At 42.6% G+C, this 16,938-nt stretch overlaps 1 protein-coding gene across 1 annotated transcript in view; it reads left to right on the top strand.

The window, feature by feature from the left end:
* Positions 1-1,011: 1,011 nt before the first annotated feature.
* The window catches only part of SH3BP5 (SH3 domain binding protein 5), a 54,466-nt gene continuing 38,539 nt past the window's right edge, over positions 1,012-16,938 (top strand). Inside the window, exons 1-2 of the mRNA XM_083188614.1 lie at positions 1,012-1,366; positions 15,830-15,892. Coding sequence (XP_083044740.1) covers positions 1,286-1,366; positions 15,830-15,892 — 144 coding nt within the window. The 5' untranslated portion in view covers positions 1,012-1,285. The remainder of the gene's footprint in view (positions 1,367-15,829; positions 15,893-16,938) is intronic.

Below are 16,938 nucleotides of genomic sequence, written 5' to 3'. Positions count from 1 at the left end.
TTTCTTGTTTATGCTAATTGTGTTTTTGTTTGGGTGACATATCGTACATAGGACCTTATTCTGGTCCACATGCAATGCTGCGAATTTTGCAGGGTTGCGTGTGGATTAAACACCGCCCGCCACTCGCACAGCCACCTGCCCGTCGCTAAGTTCCCCATACAGCTGCGAAGGGGTGTTTTGCATAAACATCCATTCGCAGCCTTGGTATCCGGGGCCAAACCATTCGATCGAATGATTTGGAAGGTACATAGACACTCTTTGGTATCTTAACTTTGCGTGTTCCCTGCACGAGAAGAGGGCGGGCAGCTGACATCCGGTGATGCCCCCGCCAGTTCTTTCACTGCCTAATTGCCATGGGAATGCCCAGCGTTTTCATGGGAACACCCATTAAATGCTGGGTGTTCTCAAGGGCACAGCTCGTCGCCCCATGACCGCACTGGTAGGTGCGGACAGGACCCGGCATATGCACATGGCCAGAAATGTGCATGCACATGCGCAGAACGAAAACATCGCTACCCTGTGCAAACAAGCAAAGCGACAAAAATAATGCCCATATCCCGCATTGCTGCTTCTACGGTGCGCAAAATTACACCCTGACATTTTTTTTGGGCCATTTGGTTGATTTCTGCCCAAATTTGGAGACAACTGCTTTGAGCCCTATGGCGTAGCGAGCACTTTTGGGAAAATGTTGGCCGCGGGCACAAACCCAATGATTCGCACACGCGTGTTCATTACGGTTACTTGCATTCACCCCATTGACTGATGAAAATGAAGAAATGGAGCACAACAATGATCTTTGAATCTTTTATTGCATAATTAATGAATAATTGGATGATTATTATAATTATTATATGAACCTATTTTATATACAATACGTGTATATCTGAAGTCAGCGCTGGCCTGGCCTCAGCCTGCTCCCGGCCCCTCTGTCTCTGCCATAACCTCACCCACATAATTATAACCAGACCTGCATCGCTTCTCTCTCCACTGCTTCCCAGTGTCAGCAATAGAGGGCGGGGCCGGGGCTGACAATCTTCCCCTCCTCTCCCTGCTGCTGCCGGATTCCATTTCCACAGCGCTCAGTCTCAGCCGCGGTCGCCGCGTCTCTCACCCTGCAGCTTGGCGCAGCATAGTCCATGCAGTGTGTGCGTCAGCCTGGCTGGTATGTAGCCGCAGAGAGGGGAGCAGAACACGGCCGGAGCCAGCTGCAGCAGCCCCAGTGTGTGTGTGCAGACAGTGATTGTAGCGGCGCCTGCAGTCACCCTTCTCTTATGCCTGCAGCAAAATGGAAACAATGGGAATAAGAAACAATGCTCAGGATAATGTACAGCCCGAAGAGGAAGAGGAGGTGGACCCCAGGATACAGGTGAGGCATGGGCACATTAGATGGGGCATTGGCATTGTGTGTGGCACTACCCAGGCTGAAAGGGAGGAGGTGTGTCTGGCTTTCCTCGCCAACACAAGGTCGGACTGAGACAACCTTATTGCAAGACAAATGCTTGTGTTTTAGAGGCATGTGTGTGCATACATACATACATACATGTCTGTCTGTGTGAGATATATATATTTCTGCTGCAGTATTTTGTAGCCATCAATGTTGCTGATTTTCAGCCTGTTTATAGCAATTTCACACAATATGCATCACTCGCATCTGTGGATATTTTTCTATGCACTGGATTCTGTAGAGTACACCTGGTGTGCACATTTCTTGTACACCTGTATTTATCATGCAGCTTTGTTATAAATGCATTGCAAATACTAAGTGACCGTGTATACTTTTGTGTATGGACCAGACTATTTGTATATCTCTAGTAAACCTAGAATATACATTAATTGCTGATTCATGATGCAATTGAAATGCTGTTTTAGACTTCCTTAGGGGTGGGCTTGATGGACATAACGTGGTATTTATTTCATTTACATATAAAGTGCTGCAGTTAATATGGGTGAGTATTGTGTTGCGGACTATGACAGACCCCAAACCAATAGCGGATAATTATGTGTGGACACAGCAGTGTGCAATACTTACACTATACATTAAAAGCCAACTTTTCCCTTATATCTGCAGATAATGTGAGACTCAAGGTGCCCATACATGTACCGATTATACAGTACGTTTTGTGCTAAAAGAGCATCGCATTGCATGCGTTGTGCCTGCGATGCGATCAAAACACAGTACAAAAAGTATGTGCAGCACATAGTTTTTGTACTGTGCGATGAGATGCTGCGGGAGCGCGCATCTCATAGCACACATCGCACCGGGAAAATCAGTGCGTGTATGGGCACCCTCAGACTGTTTATGCAGGCTATTTGTTATGCCCATTAGAGCACCTTTTGTTTCTTCTGCAGCACGTGGCTACAATACAGTGAGATTCCCCAAGTACTGTATTCTAGTATGCCTTGTAGTGTGTACAGTATATCAGTATTTATTTTTGTTAATTATTAGCAACAGTAACCAATTTGAAGAAAATCTCTTTTTTCTCTTATATTCATCCCTAGCAATTCCCTGGTGAAGGATTTCACATGAAGTGACATCCAGTATATATGCTACAAAACCTCTATAAAGACATTTTTTTAGTCCTTCTCTCCATCTGGATGTTACAGCCAATAGAACAGTTTGTCTGAGGTCTTTCCTGTAATATTTTATGTTCTATTGTTAGGGTCCGCAATTAATGATACCTTTGGCTTTTTGTCATACGTAGTGTGGTTACTTTTTTAACCCTTATGATTCTCAGTGGTGTCTTATGCTTTGATCTTCTTTTTTTGTGTTGCCTGATGCGGTCGGCAAACTGTACACATGAAATGAGCATTGTTGTCTAACTTGACAGGGATCCAGTGAAGCTGGATAATCCTTACTGGTCCCTACTGCCAGTTATAGGCAAGGTGGGTGTTTATAGCACCTCTACATTGCATTACAGAGGCTGTGAAAATCAAGACATTTTGATGCCTAATAAATTGAACAAAACGTACCAATAGTCCAGCGCTAAAAACCTAATGACCCGACTCTCCTGTGTCCCGGGGTGGATGACTTTCCATAGCAGGATGCTATGGAAAGCCGTCCACCCTGTCGCTCATGTCCTGGTAATAATAACAGAGGAGCGGCAGGGCCAGCGATGATGCGGGAGCGCGCATCAGTGCTCACCGCTCATTGCTGCCCTGTACACACTGTGTGGCTGTCAGCTCAGTCGCCCAGTTTGTATGGGCCTTAAGGCTGGAGAAGGGTCTGATATCTCTAACATCAGCTCTTAAATGGGTAGAAGTGGTAACTACAAACTTTTGCCAAGTTTTATGTTAAATGGCTCTAAAATGGTTTATACATAGAGCCCTTAAAGTGCAGTACTGGAACCAGGGCCAGATTTTAGTGGGGGCTCAGGGGGTCAGTACCCCTGGGCTCCCTCTATCTAGGGGGCCCCTGTGGTTGGAATTTTTCTTTAGCTAAAGGTTTTGTGCATGGGAGTGGAGTAGTGCTGCCGCTTCACCTATCTGCCAATGTGACAATGATTAATGATGCTGAGCCAAGGCACACTGACTGCACAAGTGTGCAGTGCATTACTGGGAGTTGACTTAAGGCCCATAAGACTTTGTACAGAAGAGGCTGAGAGGCTTGTGCTGAGCTCTGCTTGGTGGAGCTCATCCTATTCTCAGGCCCATGATGGATAGCAGCAGCTGCCTTGTCATGGGAGGGTTTTTAATCAGAGGCAGCGCTGAGCCTGTCAGGGCTCCTACAGAGGGAGTAAGGTACAGAGGGACAAACACAGGCTATTCATGTGGTGTATCTATATCTATCTATATAGCTCTATCCCCCCTGCAGTTACCCATTGATTACTCTGTGTTTTGACAGTGTAATATTCTCCCATGCAGTTTGCAGCCAGTAGTGACAAGTAGGAGGGGGCCCCCCTTTCTAAAGTGCCCTGGGCCCCCCGAAGGCTTAATCCGGCTCTGACTGGGAACACTAGTTGGGATGCAATTAAAGAGCACTTTGAATTTATTACAAATACATGGTGAGTCTGATACTCACCATGATGAATACATTTTTTAAATATTTTTTGTTTGCTTAAAATTTGCACCATATCACAAAATGGTATATGGTGTGTCTTTTCAAGACATTCAGAATTCACTGGCGATTTTCAATAATGGAAATGTGCAATTTTTTTTTTTGTTTGTTTTAGTAACGTGAGGCAGTGACTGCAACATCCAATCAGGTGTGGAAATCCCCTGGAGCTCAGCCCTAATTGGGTGTCCCAGTGACTGGCATCATGGTTTCCCTGTCAGCAAGCGGTGGAGAGCAGTGTTTGCAGCTGTTAAACACAAATTGTAGTATTGTTTTTTATGCCAACTAATAACACTAACTACATACATTTTAGTTTTATTTCCACAATTCAATAAAAATTATTATTATTATTATATATATATATATATATATATATATATATATATATATATATATATATACATGAATTAATGTACCTAATTTATTTCTCCTGTTGCCTTCATGAAAGTTACATAGTGACTGATGTCGCGGTGGATATGTTTCACAGTTCAGTTATAAGTATAGAACAGAAAATGTGTCACCTCTTCCATGGTTATTAGCTGGTGTATATGCTGTTATTTGCTTGAATAAGGTTGAACAAACAGATGGTATATCTTTTTAAAGTACTTGTAACTGTTGTACAGAAAACATTGCTACTCCCAATAGGAGTTATATTTGTAGTTTAGTTTTTTTTATTCCTCTACAATCTCCCCTCCCATAATTTTATATAAATATATGGCCACAGAGATGTTTCTAGGTACAGAAGTTTATTATCTGTGCACAAGAGCTTGCTTCTTTCTTCAAGGACAAGATTGATACAATCCAAGATGAAATGGAATGCTCTTCCTCATCCAGTGACCTGTTCACTTCCTTTCCTGAGCCTGTTGACATTTTCTCTTCCTCTAACCCCACAAGTGAGGATGAAGTATCAACGCTCTTTTCATCATCCTACTCCACTAACTCTCCTCTTGATCCTATACCCTTACAAGTCAGAAAAGCTCTGTCTCCTGTGCTTATCCCAAACTTGGGTGCCGGATGACGCTCTGACAGTTGGGATCCCGATGTCGGGATCCTGACCGCCGGTGCTCAGAAGGGGGATATCCCGACTCACAGAGGCTATTGTCCCTTGTGGGGGTCCACAGCCCCCATATTGTCCCTTGTGGGGGTCCACGGCCCCCATAGAGGGAGAATAGAACCTATGGCAAGCGTAGCGAGCCATCGGGCCACCCCCAAACTAACTAAAATCTGTAAACTCTCTCTACTGATATCTTTCATTCTCTGTTCAAACATGTACTTCTTACTCCCATTATAAAAAACACAATTGTGATCCAAACTGTCTCTCTGTTTTTCTACTGTCCTATTTCTCAGCTCCCTTGCGCCTCACATACTTTCTTAATGACTACAACTTATTGGACCCACTTCAGTCAGGCTTTCGCTCTCTTGGCAAATTAATCAACTGTTTTGGATTTCAGTATCCTCTGTACGCTGATGATACTCAAAGCTATCTATCCTCCCCTGAATTGACACCATCAGTTTTGCTCCGTGTCTCTGAAGGCCTTTATGCCATTTTATCTTGGATGTCATCTCGCCAACTCAACCTTTCCGAAACTGAATTAATTATATTCCCACCAGCCAAGAGTAGTTACCAACCATCTCTATCACTGTTGAAAACACAACAATCAATCCTACTCCACAAGCTCGCTGCCTAGGGGTCATCCTTGACTCTGTCCTTTATTCCTCACATTCAGTCTCTAAATCTTGTTACATGCATCTAAAAACATATCCAAAATTTGTCCATATCTTAAACAAGACCATGCACTCATTATATCACGCATTAATTATTGCAATGGCCTCCTTCCCCGTCTTCCTAAGAAAAGTCTCACCACAACAATACATTTTGAATGCAGCTGCGAGGCTGATCTTCCTGGCTAGACCTTCAAAGTCTGCTGATCCACTCTCAGTCCCTCCATTAATTGCCTCTATTTTCCCATATTCAATATAAAAATACTTCTACTCGCATACAAAGCTATTAACCTGACTACACCAACATATATCTCTTTGCTGATCTCAAAATAGATCCCCACCAGACCTCTTTGCTCTGCGCAAGGCTGCGTCTCTCATCCACACTCATTACTAGATCCCATTTACTATTGCAGGTATTTCTTCGGGCAGCACCCACCCTATGGAATTCCCTTTCACGCACATTAAGACTCTGCCCTAGTCTCCAAACTTTCAAGCATTCCCTGAAAACTCACCTCTTCAGGCAAGCTTATCATATTCCAGTACAACCCCATAACTTCAAGTAGCATTCATATGGTCTTGCAATCTGGTAAGACTGCCATGCTATGGAATCCTATTCTTATGTATCCCTCCTATTATCACTATAGATTGTAAGCTTGCGAGCAGGGCCCTCCTACCTCTGTCGATTTTGTTACTACCCTGTTTAATCACGGTTTCCTTTTATTATTTATTTATTAACAGTTTCTTATATAGCGCATACATATTACGCAGCGCTTTACAGAGTATAGTTGAACATTCACATCAGTCCCTGCCCCAGTGGAGCTTACAATCTATGTTCCATACCACATGTACACGCACATACATTCATTCTAGGGTTAATTTTGTTGGGAGCCAATTGACCTACCAGTATACTTTTGGATTGTGGGAGGAAACCGTAGTACCCAGAGAAAACTCACGCAAGCATGTGGAGAATATACAAACTGCTCAGTTAGGGCCATGGTGGGTATTGAACCCATGACTGCAGCACTGTGAGGCAGTGATGCTAGCCATTGCACCAGTTTTGTAAAGAACAATGGATATTGCTGCGCTTTATAAGAAACTGTAAATAAATCTCTTGTTGTAGTGTTACAGCTCAAAGTATGTTGCAGACGTTGTCATTTGTCAGGCTTTTAACTAGTCTTTATTAAAAGGTAACTTGCGTTTACAGAATACCCTATATACCAGCTACACAGATTTACTTATTTCTGTATATGACTTGCAGATTGAGCCAGCAGTTGGATTCTTTAAGAGCTGTTTTCATGTTAGTGACTTTATGAATGCTCCGAAGAGCAGAGTTCTCCATAACAACAGGCCTTTCAGCTAATGGGGAAAGCTGCAGCAGCAACAACAGTTTTACATTGGAAATACTGTGCTACAGTAATTTTTAAAGCGCAGCGTCATTTTTTTTTTCTACATTAAAATGTTCTGCTTAAATTTATGAACCCATCAATGCACAAGACATTTAATCTTGTGATAGCAATGCCCGTCACACTGTATACAGTAGATGTCCTTTTAATGTGGTCCTCTTGTATTCAGATTTTCTGGTGTATTAAAGACCCTTGTAACTCTGGAAAAATTTCCAATTATACTTTAATATTTTGGGACCCTCGTGAAGCAACGCTGTGTTTAGATCCAGCCTAATGTTTACATTGTGCTTGAAACCTAATTCACACTGCAAGCAAAAATATGTATGGATGGTGATTTCCACTCCGTCATGGAGCAGCATCACTAGAAATGTATGTCCCTTTATATCGTCAAACGCCCCCCCCCCCCTCTCCCTCCCTTGCTGAGGTTAGACTTTTTTTTTTCCTGTGATAAATGAGTCAGGCTTTTACCCAAATTTGTGTCCTTACTGTGACATTTCAAGATAAACAAACAACCATTCCTTTAAAGCGTTTTAGAGTTTCGTTATCTCTTAACTTCATGATTGGCATCTGTTAATATTGGAACTATGTTTATAGTTTGCAAATTTTTACATATCACAGCGCTGCACAGTGAATATAACCTGATACAGGTACAATTTTCTATATTTTCACCAAGGTCTAAATTGCCATTTTGACACAATTTTAAAATGTACACCTCCAATGACAACATATGAATTTGTTTGAAGTTTTAGGGGTACAATTGGATTTCCCTTTTTTTTTTTTGGAAGGCCAGCTTGATTCAGAAATCATTTGATTTTATGTAGTTGTCTGTTCGCTGGTGATTCACTTGTGTCTTTTTATGACTTCGGTAATGGTGAATTCTATAATGTAAGTTGTGTCTATTTGTGAAATTTTGTCTTAAGGATATTAAAAGTTACATTTTAAACATTACTATCCTTTCAAACTAAGAGTGCACCAAAAAATTTATATTTTTGGCTGTGGACAAGGAAGGTCTTTCCCATTCCTGGTATTCTTTACAAAATACTTTGGGAGTAACACCAATCAGTGGCAGTATTACCTTTTTATACAAATGCCCTTATATTGGTTAATAAACTATCTTACTGTACGTTGTCCCAAAACCAGTGCAACCTCCACCTCGCCTCTATCCTAGATTTTGGCCAGATATCTCTTAAGTACTGTGTCATTGGAAAAGCCAGGAAGTTGTCACTAACAATATGTTTCCTGGACTAACTAGTTTAGGAACTTCTTTTCCATCACGTCTCTCCTATTATAGCATTCTGAAAGGGTCAGCATTCCTTCATTCAAATAAATGTTAGGTGTCGAAACATGGGAAATTTTACATAGACCCTATCCTGTCCTCAAAAAGAATAGGTCTGGAAGTGCTTTAGGAATACCTTTTTTTGACATGAAACGCTAGTATACACTCTCTTGATGAGTGTTAGGTAAAACAATATCTTGGTGTATTTACCTTGCGGGGTACTCATGATTTTTTGGGATAGTCCCCCGCACCTATCCCACATTCGTCGTCGTCGTCGGAGGAGTTTAAAAAAAAAATATGGATATTTCTTACCAAATCTCACCCAATATGTTTAAGATGGGGTTAGACAATTTTTTTAACGGAAAAATGTATACAGCATTATAACCATTAATCCTAATGAACCATAGTGATCATTATTTAATTAGACGCTATTTTTGGTCATCAGGGATTCTAGTCTATAACAGATAGACCATAACCTCACCTGGGTCATTACAGTGTAGGAGATCATATATACAGATGGATCCAGGCTCTGTGTGGCTGCCGGTGCGCCACCCGCAGGTATCTGGTGGATGGTGATCCAGTAGATATGGATGTGTGAGTGTCTCACATGCTTGCATGTTTATTGCAGAGAATGGGACATGAGCCCCATTTGGCGGATGGCGCATCGGTATGATCAACTTATTTACTGATTTAAGTTGAAATCCCTACTGTCAAAATACTACTCTACAGTAGGTTTTGAAGCTGCAGACATACATATAAGAAAAATAATGGATATAGTGGCCAATACAGTGGAGTTTATCCTTTTTCACAGGCCTCTCTGGCTGTCTGAACTAAAACTCTCAGCATTCTGCACCAATAGACGAGGGATTAAAATTTAACAGCTGTAGGCTCTCTAACTTCTAGAACCTCTACAGGCACATTAGCAGATTTGACCCTTGCACATTGAACATGAAAACTATTTTGGTTTGTTTTTTTAGGATCATATGGCATGAAAGGGTGCACTGGGACACTGCCTGGAATGTTAAATAAAAACAGAAAGTGAATCTCATTGCAGTAATTCGGACACAGATTTCATCACTTTGATTTACAGGAAAGGGCCTACTTAAAAAAAAAAGAAAAAAGTTAAAGCATTTTAAAGGGACTTCAACAAAATATTTTCTTTCTGTTTTGTAAATCCAGAGCCATAGTCCTAGACAGTAGCGGCTCTTATCTTTCTGGAGGAGGGGTGCTGCCTCTGCATTCCTGGTCCCCTTCAGCTGCCGCCGGTTAGCCTAGGCCGCTGGTCCCCATTGTGCGACCGGCTCATGTGCAGTAGCGTCTTCGGTACTGCACATGCGCTGGCCACCAGTCCCTAGTGGTTACTTTTGCAGCAGCCCCAGAGCCATATTTAGGGTCCCGGGTCCTGCACATACGCAGTATCGTCCTCGTACCGCCATTCAGCAGCCCATGTAGAGGCGTCCCGGAAGGTACCTGCCTTGGGTGACTGGCAGGTCGGACTTCCACTAGGAAGTCACTGCCAGTCACAGTGAGGTCAGAGCAGTTTCACAGGCTGCATCTGGCTTCACTTAAAAACCATGGCGGAATTATCTGGGGGGGATGCAGTCCATAGGCCGCAGGGGAGTATTCAACCCCGGCGGTTTCGAAAAGGAAGTGGCTATGTACCTTATTTACAATGTGTCTAACTGAGGGTATCTCAGTGGACTTCCAATGGCAACCAATAGTGGCTTTAGTAGCTATTAAAATGTGTTGCATGATATATAGGTCTCCCCCAGAGATTTGCTCCGAACGGTGTAGTAGTGCTACCACTGGGTTTAGGGGAACACTTAATCTAATCACCTTACCAAGAGGGAGAAGATCTCAGACCACAGAGGTTGAAGTAATGGGCACTCCCAAAAAATATGGAGTATACAACCGACTCCCCCACAATTCCTCCAACATAAGTTACAGACAGATGGCCATATAGTAGTGGCCGTGTAGTCGCTTAGGGGTAAAATATGTCTTATGGCAGAGCTTGAAAACCATTTCCGCATGTTGCAGGTATTTAGACATCCTGAAGCCTGAGTAAATAATAGAATCCCAAACTTCCTCACTAAAAGTTACATTAAGGTCCAGCTCCCACTTTAGCTGGCAGGTAGCTTCCCCTGTTTAGAATTAGATACTAAGTAATCGTACCACCTAGAGATTCCACCTTTATGTGACTGGGGGGACAGTCCATTTTAGTTCTTAACGGGGAAAGTGTCATATATTTCATGATCAATAATAAGAACGAACCACACAGTTTATATGTTTTCCTACATCTTCTATTTTGATTTTTGTGCACTTCTATACAATATATAGATGTCATTGCATGTCTCAAGTTTTGTTATTGTGTTTCGGATTTAATGTACTTTGTACCGTGTGTGCTATTGAAGATTTTGTTGCTGGTATGAGGTCTATTTGCTCAATTCTTGGATACCATGTAAGATTTATTAGCTTCACTGTGTATATCTATCTACCTATACACACTCAAAACAGACGTTTTTAGGGTTTTTCATATGAAAATCGCCTAGTGTGTATGACTCAGCGCTGCCTAACTAGCCATGATGCGCGCTCCCGCATCATCACTAGCAAGGTGATTCATCTGCTGGTTTTCCAGGCCAGCAATGTATATATTATTGGCACGACTGATTGCTATTGTTATTAATTAACCAGTAATATATACTTTGCTGGCAAAAACCAGCAATGTATATATTACTGGCATAACTGGGCACCAATGATCAATTAGCCAGCTGTCCGCCAATAATTATTCATTAGCCAACTTCCCATGGCACTGTGCATGTAACCCCTGGCAAAAAGCATGTAACCCTAGCAATAAGCATATAGGTGGCATAATATGTAATGGGCATTACGGTGTGTGGCATATTGTGTAGTGGGCATTACGTTGTGCATAATCCCCTATCTACCTCCACCAATGTTATTTTGTTATGGCGGTAACAGATACATTGCTGGTGCAGGTGAATGAATTTCTCCCTAAGTGCACAACTGCAAAAAAAATTGTTGCCGTGCACTTGGGCGGCGTTTACTTGACCGCTGGGCTACGAATATATGTAGCCCAGCGATCCGTTCTGAATCAGGCTCCAAGAACAAAAATGCACTGAATAAAATGGCCACTACTCCCACCCTGGGGATTCAAACCCCACCCATTATGTAAATATACTTTTTATTGGAAGATTTTCAGCAAAGTCTTTCGCCTACTGAAAATCTCTGGGGAAATAGCTTGGTGTGTATGCACTACTTTGGTGAAAGATATATCTATTAGAGACTTTGGCAAAGTCTTTTGAAATTAAAATCTCCTAATGTGTATGGGCCTTAAGGCTTAAGCACTCCGCTATGCAAAGCCGCCCTCCCCCCACTGACTGCGTCGGGCAGGGGGAAAGTTGCTCAGTGTGTATGCACTGAGTGACTCCCTCCCCCCCCCCCCCCCCCCCACCCCCCTGCCCCCCAGCGATCATCGCTGTCCATACACGCTGGCCATTTTGCCCAGTGCGTATGGACCTTTTAACACAAACAAGTTATTTGCATCAAGTTATAAATAGTGTATTGAATTGAAAAACAGAACTATGATGGAATACTAGGTTAGCACACATTTAAGGAACTTACATTTCACAAGCCTTTAAGCAGTTATCTGTAACCTTTTGCAGATCTAATTGGCTAAGCTTCTATCGCACCACACAGCAATAACTGGTGAACTGCAGATAAAGATACCAGTTAGTAGAATGTTATAAATTACTGTTCTTGTAAATATTAAGTTTAGGATGACTTTGTAGTACTCTTGCTGTAACATGTAGGCCTAAAACTTGATGTAGACTAAAATTTGAATAATTTGTTCCCCGTATGTAACCTGTGTGTATCTGGACAAATTCAAATATTCTGTCGATTATTAAATTCTAGTTTCCATTTTGAAATAGTCCCAGCAATGTATTAACTCTCTGCTTGGGGGATATTCAATCCCGGGTCACGACTGTTGGGCTGGCCGACAGCCATGACCCTGTCCGGTTCTCGGCTGGCTCGACCGTGATTCCACAGGCAGGATTCAATGTCCCGTCTGCTGAGCGCCGAATAGGGGGCGGGGCGGCGAGAGACGGCCTGAAATCCTCGAACTGCGGCCGGAAGCTTGATAATTCCGAGCCGTTCTTGGCAGAGCGGGCCCGACTGCTTGTAAAGTCGGGCTAGTTCTGCCGAGATCCCTGTTCAATGCTGTCAGGAAAGACAGCATTGAATAGGGCCCTGACGCTATTTCCCCCGTCGGGAATAGTAGCGGGAAATTTTAATACCCCTATTAGTATTTCACTGTACAACAGGAGAGCTATGCTATCCCTGACTCTAGTTTGCCAGATTACTAACTAGCAGTAAAGGTGCTCATACAGGGTGCAATGCATCCCATCACACAGCCCATAAAGTATGTGCAGCCCGTACTTTTTGAACTACATCGCATCTAATTAAAAACGCACAGTGCTTTAGCACATTGCATACGTTTTTAAACTAGATGTGATGCGATCCGTGTATGGGCACCTTTAGGGACTCTGATCCCTTCTGTCTGTCCTTATTTCATTTTTTGCCATTGAGATGTCTGGATATTCCCATTTTTGTATTCTTTGTTCATTGTAATTGCCCATATACAGTTATAGAATCTTTGTGGTGCATTATAAATAACATTTAGAAAAATATTGGTGGTTGTTGTTTGTTTTTTCTTTGTGTTGAATGTTCTGTAATTGTTGCAAAAAAAAAAAAGTGTGTTTCCCTTATCTCACCCTATAAGTAAACAAGCACTTGTACAATAGGAACAAAGATCTGGTGACAATTAAACTGGCAGATACTGCATTGCTCCAGTAATCAGACCAGATTATCCAATGGACAATCTGCTGTATGACGCCTCAACCTACCAGACAATGCAATCTCCCCATGACACTTAAAAGATAAATTATTTTATACAAATTAAGAATTGCTAAATCAAAGCAGATTATTTGCAAAAAGTCATTTCCCAGAGTCCCAGCAATTTTCTTCCCATCCCACAATACATTTAGAACCCACTCAAACCTATAAAGTCCTAAATAAACCCCATTCCTTTATTCCTTAATAAACAAGGAATAATGATATCTGTGATAGAAATTGTAGTCCCCCCCCCCCCCCCAATTATCTTCCACTAATTAGATGGTATTTAATTTAGATTTTTTCAGTATATGTAGTTGGTAGTGTGTTTTTTCATTGCTCGCTTTTGCACTTGCAATGGGTTGTGGCTTTAAGAAGTATGGTTATGGTTCAATTAGTTTGTATTTCTGACCTTTATTTAGGCTGTTAAAGGGCATATTTAAGGTTGTGTGGGTAGTGCCATCCTTTAAACCTAATGCAGGAGTTATGTAGTCTGCTGTGTGGAGTCCAATGTGTAACTAGCACATTTGTGGTTTGCAGGATGGGATTATTTGTGTTATGTCTTCTTGTTCTGGTACAATCGCTATATAAATGTTTGATCTTTCCACTTGGACCACTACTGTTACATCATTGCCCTATATTCTTAGCAACGCCCTATGGGTTTTATAACTTCAGGACTGTTCTAGGCTAATAGAGAGTGTATCATGGTTTTTTTTTTTTTTTTTTTATATTATTGTAAAGCAAATACTTGAGCAGGTGTTCCAAACTGTGATAAGTGACAGGATAATATTATCTGTTCTGCTGTTTGAATTATGTGCTGGTGTTCCCAAGGACAACCTACATTACAGGCAGCAGGTCAGTGTGCGCTTGTGGGGCTGATGGAATGGCAAACTTGGAGTTGCTAAAACATCTTTTTACATGAAGGTATATTTAGAATGAAAGACAGTGGAGTATTCGTTGCTGAATTTAGCAGAGTGCCAATAAAGTGGATGGTGATAAATTGACCACACTCTTGACCAAATGGAGTTCTCTTACTGTTTTATTATACTGTAGCATAACTTGGCAGAAAAAAAAGGTGGTGTGAAAAAGAAAAACAGTCAAAGGAGATTTTTAACCCATATTATACCCCTTTTGCCTAATGTTAGAACAACATCTGGAACCCCATGGCTTCTCATGTGTGCAGAGTATTCTGCTCTTTCTCATAACTATTTGATATTATCGACATGTCAAGAGTAGAATCGGCCTATTCCCATCTGATGGGAAAGTGTGAATCTCCATGGTAACAGGCAGGGATGGACTGGGCCTCCGAATCGACCCTGGTATTTGTGCACGCACATGCTGAAGTCACGCGCTGGGCATGCGTGTGCTGCTGATCCTGGCATCGAGGTGGGAGGGGCATGGGTGCGTGTTATGCCCTCATCTCTCCTGGACCCGCTCAGCACATAGAGAGAGCCGCTGGATTCGCTGTGCGCCGAATGGGAGGTGGTGCTGCCACTGACAGTCTAAAAAATCAGCCCTGGATGGACAATTCAGCCCACCTGGCCATCGGCCCATGGCCAGTCCAGCCCTGGTAACAGGGCATAAAACAGGCACCAGATATCTGGGGGTGCGAGGGAGTTTTACCGTTAAAATGTAGCATTTCTACTGCAGTTATACGGTTCCACACTAAGACTTTTTTTCTACTATTAAAACTGTATGGAAATCACAGCCTCTGTAGATCCAAAGATATGAAGAATGAGCTACATTTATCACATTTTAATTACTTTTAGCACTAGCAACAAGATTGAAAAATGAGTTCTGCCGCAAGATGATTAGCTTTTTAATTTAAATAAATTTTACAGCCTATTATTACCGGTTTGCGTAACCAGTACCATGTGACCATAGATCGCAATTGCAGGGGTCTTCAGTATTACAGCTGGAGCCGTGTTGGACTCCATCACTTATTACAATCTCTTGCTTATATTTAACCCTTTAAACGCCAACATCTCTGTGAGATGTTCAAAATATCCGCAAAAAAAATGCATTTTGTTTATATAAATTCAAATATAATCTTTATTTACACAACATTTTTTATTTTCTATAAAAGGAAAGCATTACAGGTAATTATGAGGAGTAAAAAATTTAGCTTGGTAATTGTTGCACCTATTTTGACAAATTTGCTTGACACTCAAATGATGGCCGCACAGTACAATCCTTTCCATAACTTTACTAGATGGTGTTGTAGCCTCTCGCATCGCAAACTAGCTATGTTACTGTAGTTCATAATCTTCAGTCCGTAAATCCGGTTTCCTCAGTCTGTCTCATTCTCTGCACTTCTAGAGTGAATGATTTATTTTTTTTCTTTTGAAAGAAAAACCCGTTGTGCATCTACTGTATTTTATCTATACATTTTTTTATTTTTATTCTTAGATCTATAGATAAGAGCAAGTTTTTGATATCTTTGCTTTTTTTCCCCTTTCTTTTTAATAGGGAGAGCTAGAAAAGCTTAATCAGTCAACAGATGACATCAACCGGAGGGAAATCGAACTTGAGGTATACAAGATTTATTTAATTTTTTAGTGTTTTTATGGCAAGTTGTCTGAACATATACTGTGCTTGGTACAGTCATCTTCTGCATGCCTTTTTGCGTAGTTGCCTGCATTCAGAATGTTCAGGGGGCTTTTGAATTTTAGGACACCTGACTACCACCAGAGTAGACCAGCCCTTTAGGAGCTCATTGTGATTTGTGGCAGATTTCATCATTACGGCCCTTCTCCGTGTGCTACAAATAACAGCCATAGGCGTGCGCACGGGGGGTGCCAGGGGTGCACAGGCACCTCCTAATGACCGGCACCCCCCCCCCCTCACAATTGCACGCAAAATGTATTATGCTAATGTAAATTACCACAGACAGATCTCCAGACAGACACATGCCGGGCGACAGGCTTAAAGTGCGCATAAAGCTCCAGCCTCGGGGGTGTGGCATGGCTGGCAAACTGTGAAGCTGCAGTGGAGGAGCTCCCGGGCCCATACCCTTGTCCTGTGGAACTTTACCCTCTCCAGGGGCTACTACTCTCGTCCCGATGCCTCACCCAAATCCCTCCCTCTAAGCAGCCACCTCTGACGCTTGCCGCAGAGCCGGGAGACCATTTACCCGGTTGCGGCCTACCTCCTTATAGGAGCCAGGGCCTCGATTTCTCCGCCTGGCCGGCCACTGAGCTCCGTGGCGGCTCCCGACGGCGTTTCATCGCTGCATCGCTCGCGCAGCCTTGGAGGACCCCACCTGCTGTGCAATCACTTTGGGGAAGCCCCTCTCCTTCCTCCTGACAGATGACGGCCACCTTGGTGATCCCTCGCCATCTCTTCCATTCCTACACCTCAGCAGCCATTGGAAGTCCCCTGCTTTAAAGCTCCAGCCTTCAGAGTCCGCACCTGTCACCCACCCACTGGCAGTGCCAGTCAAGAGTGCACAGCAGGCAGCAGTAGTGAACACAGTGCCGGTGCTGCATTTTCACTGGGCTGGCAGCTGTCATCGCAAACCTGTAATCCTCCATAGCAACAAGCATGAAATCCCCTTGGCAGAGCATGTTATCACCTGC

This window comes from Crinia signifera, chromosome 5 (assembly GCF_055691185.1).
Source record: "Crinia signifera chromosome 5, ASM5569118v1, whole genome shotgun sequence".
NCBI lineage: Eukaryota > Metazoa > Chordata > Amphibia > Anura > Myobatrachidae > Crinia > Crinia signifera.
This window is presented reverse-complemented; position numbering and strand designations above follow the sequence as displayed.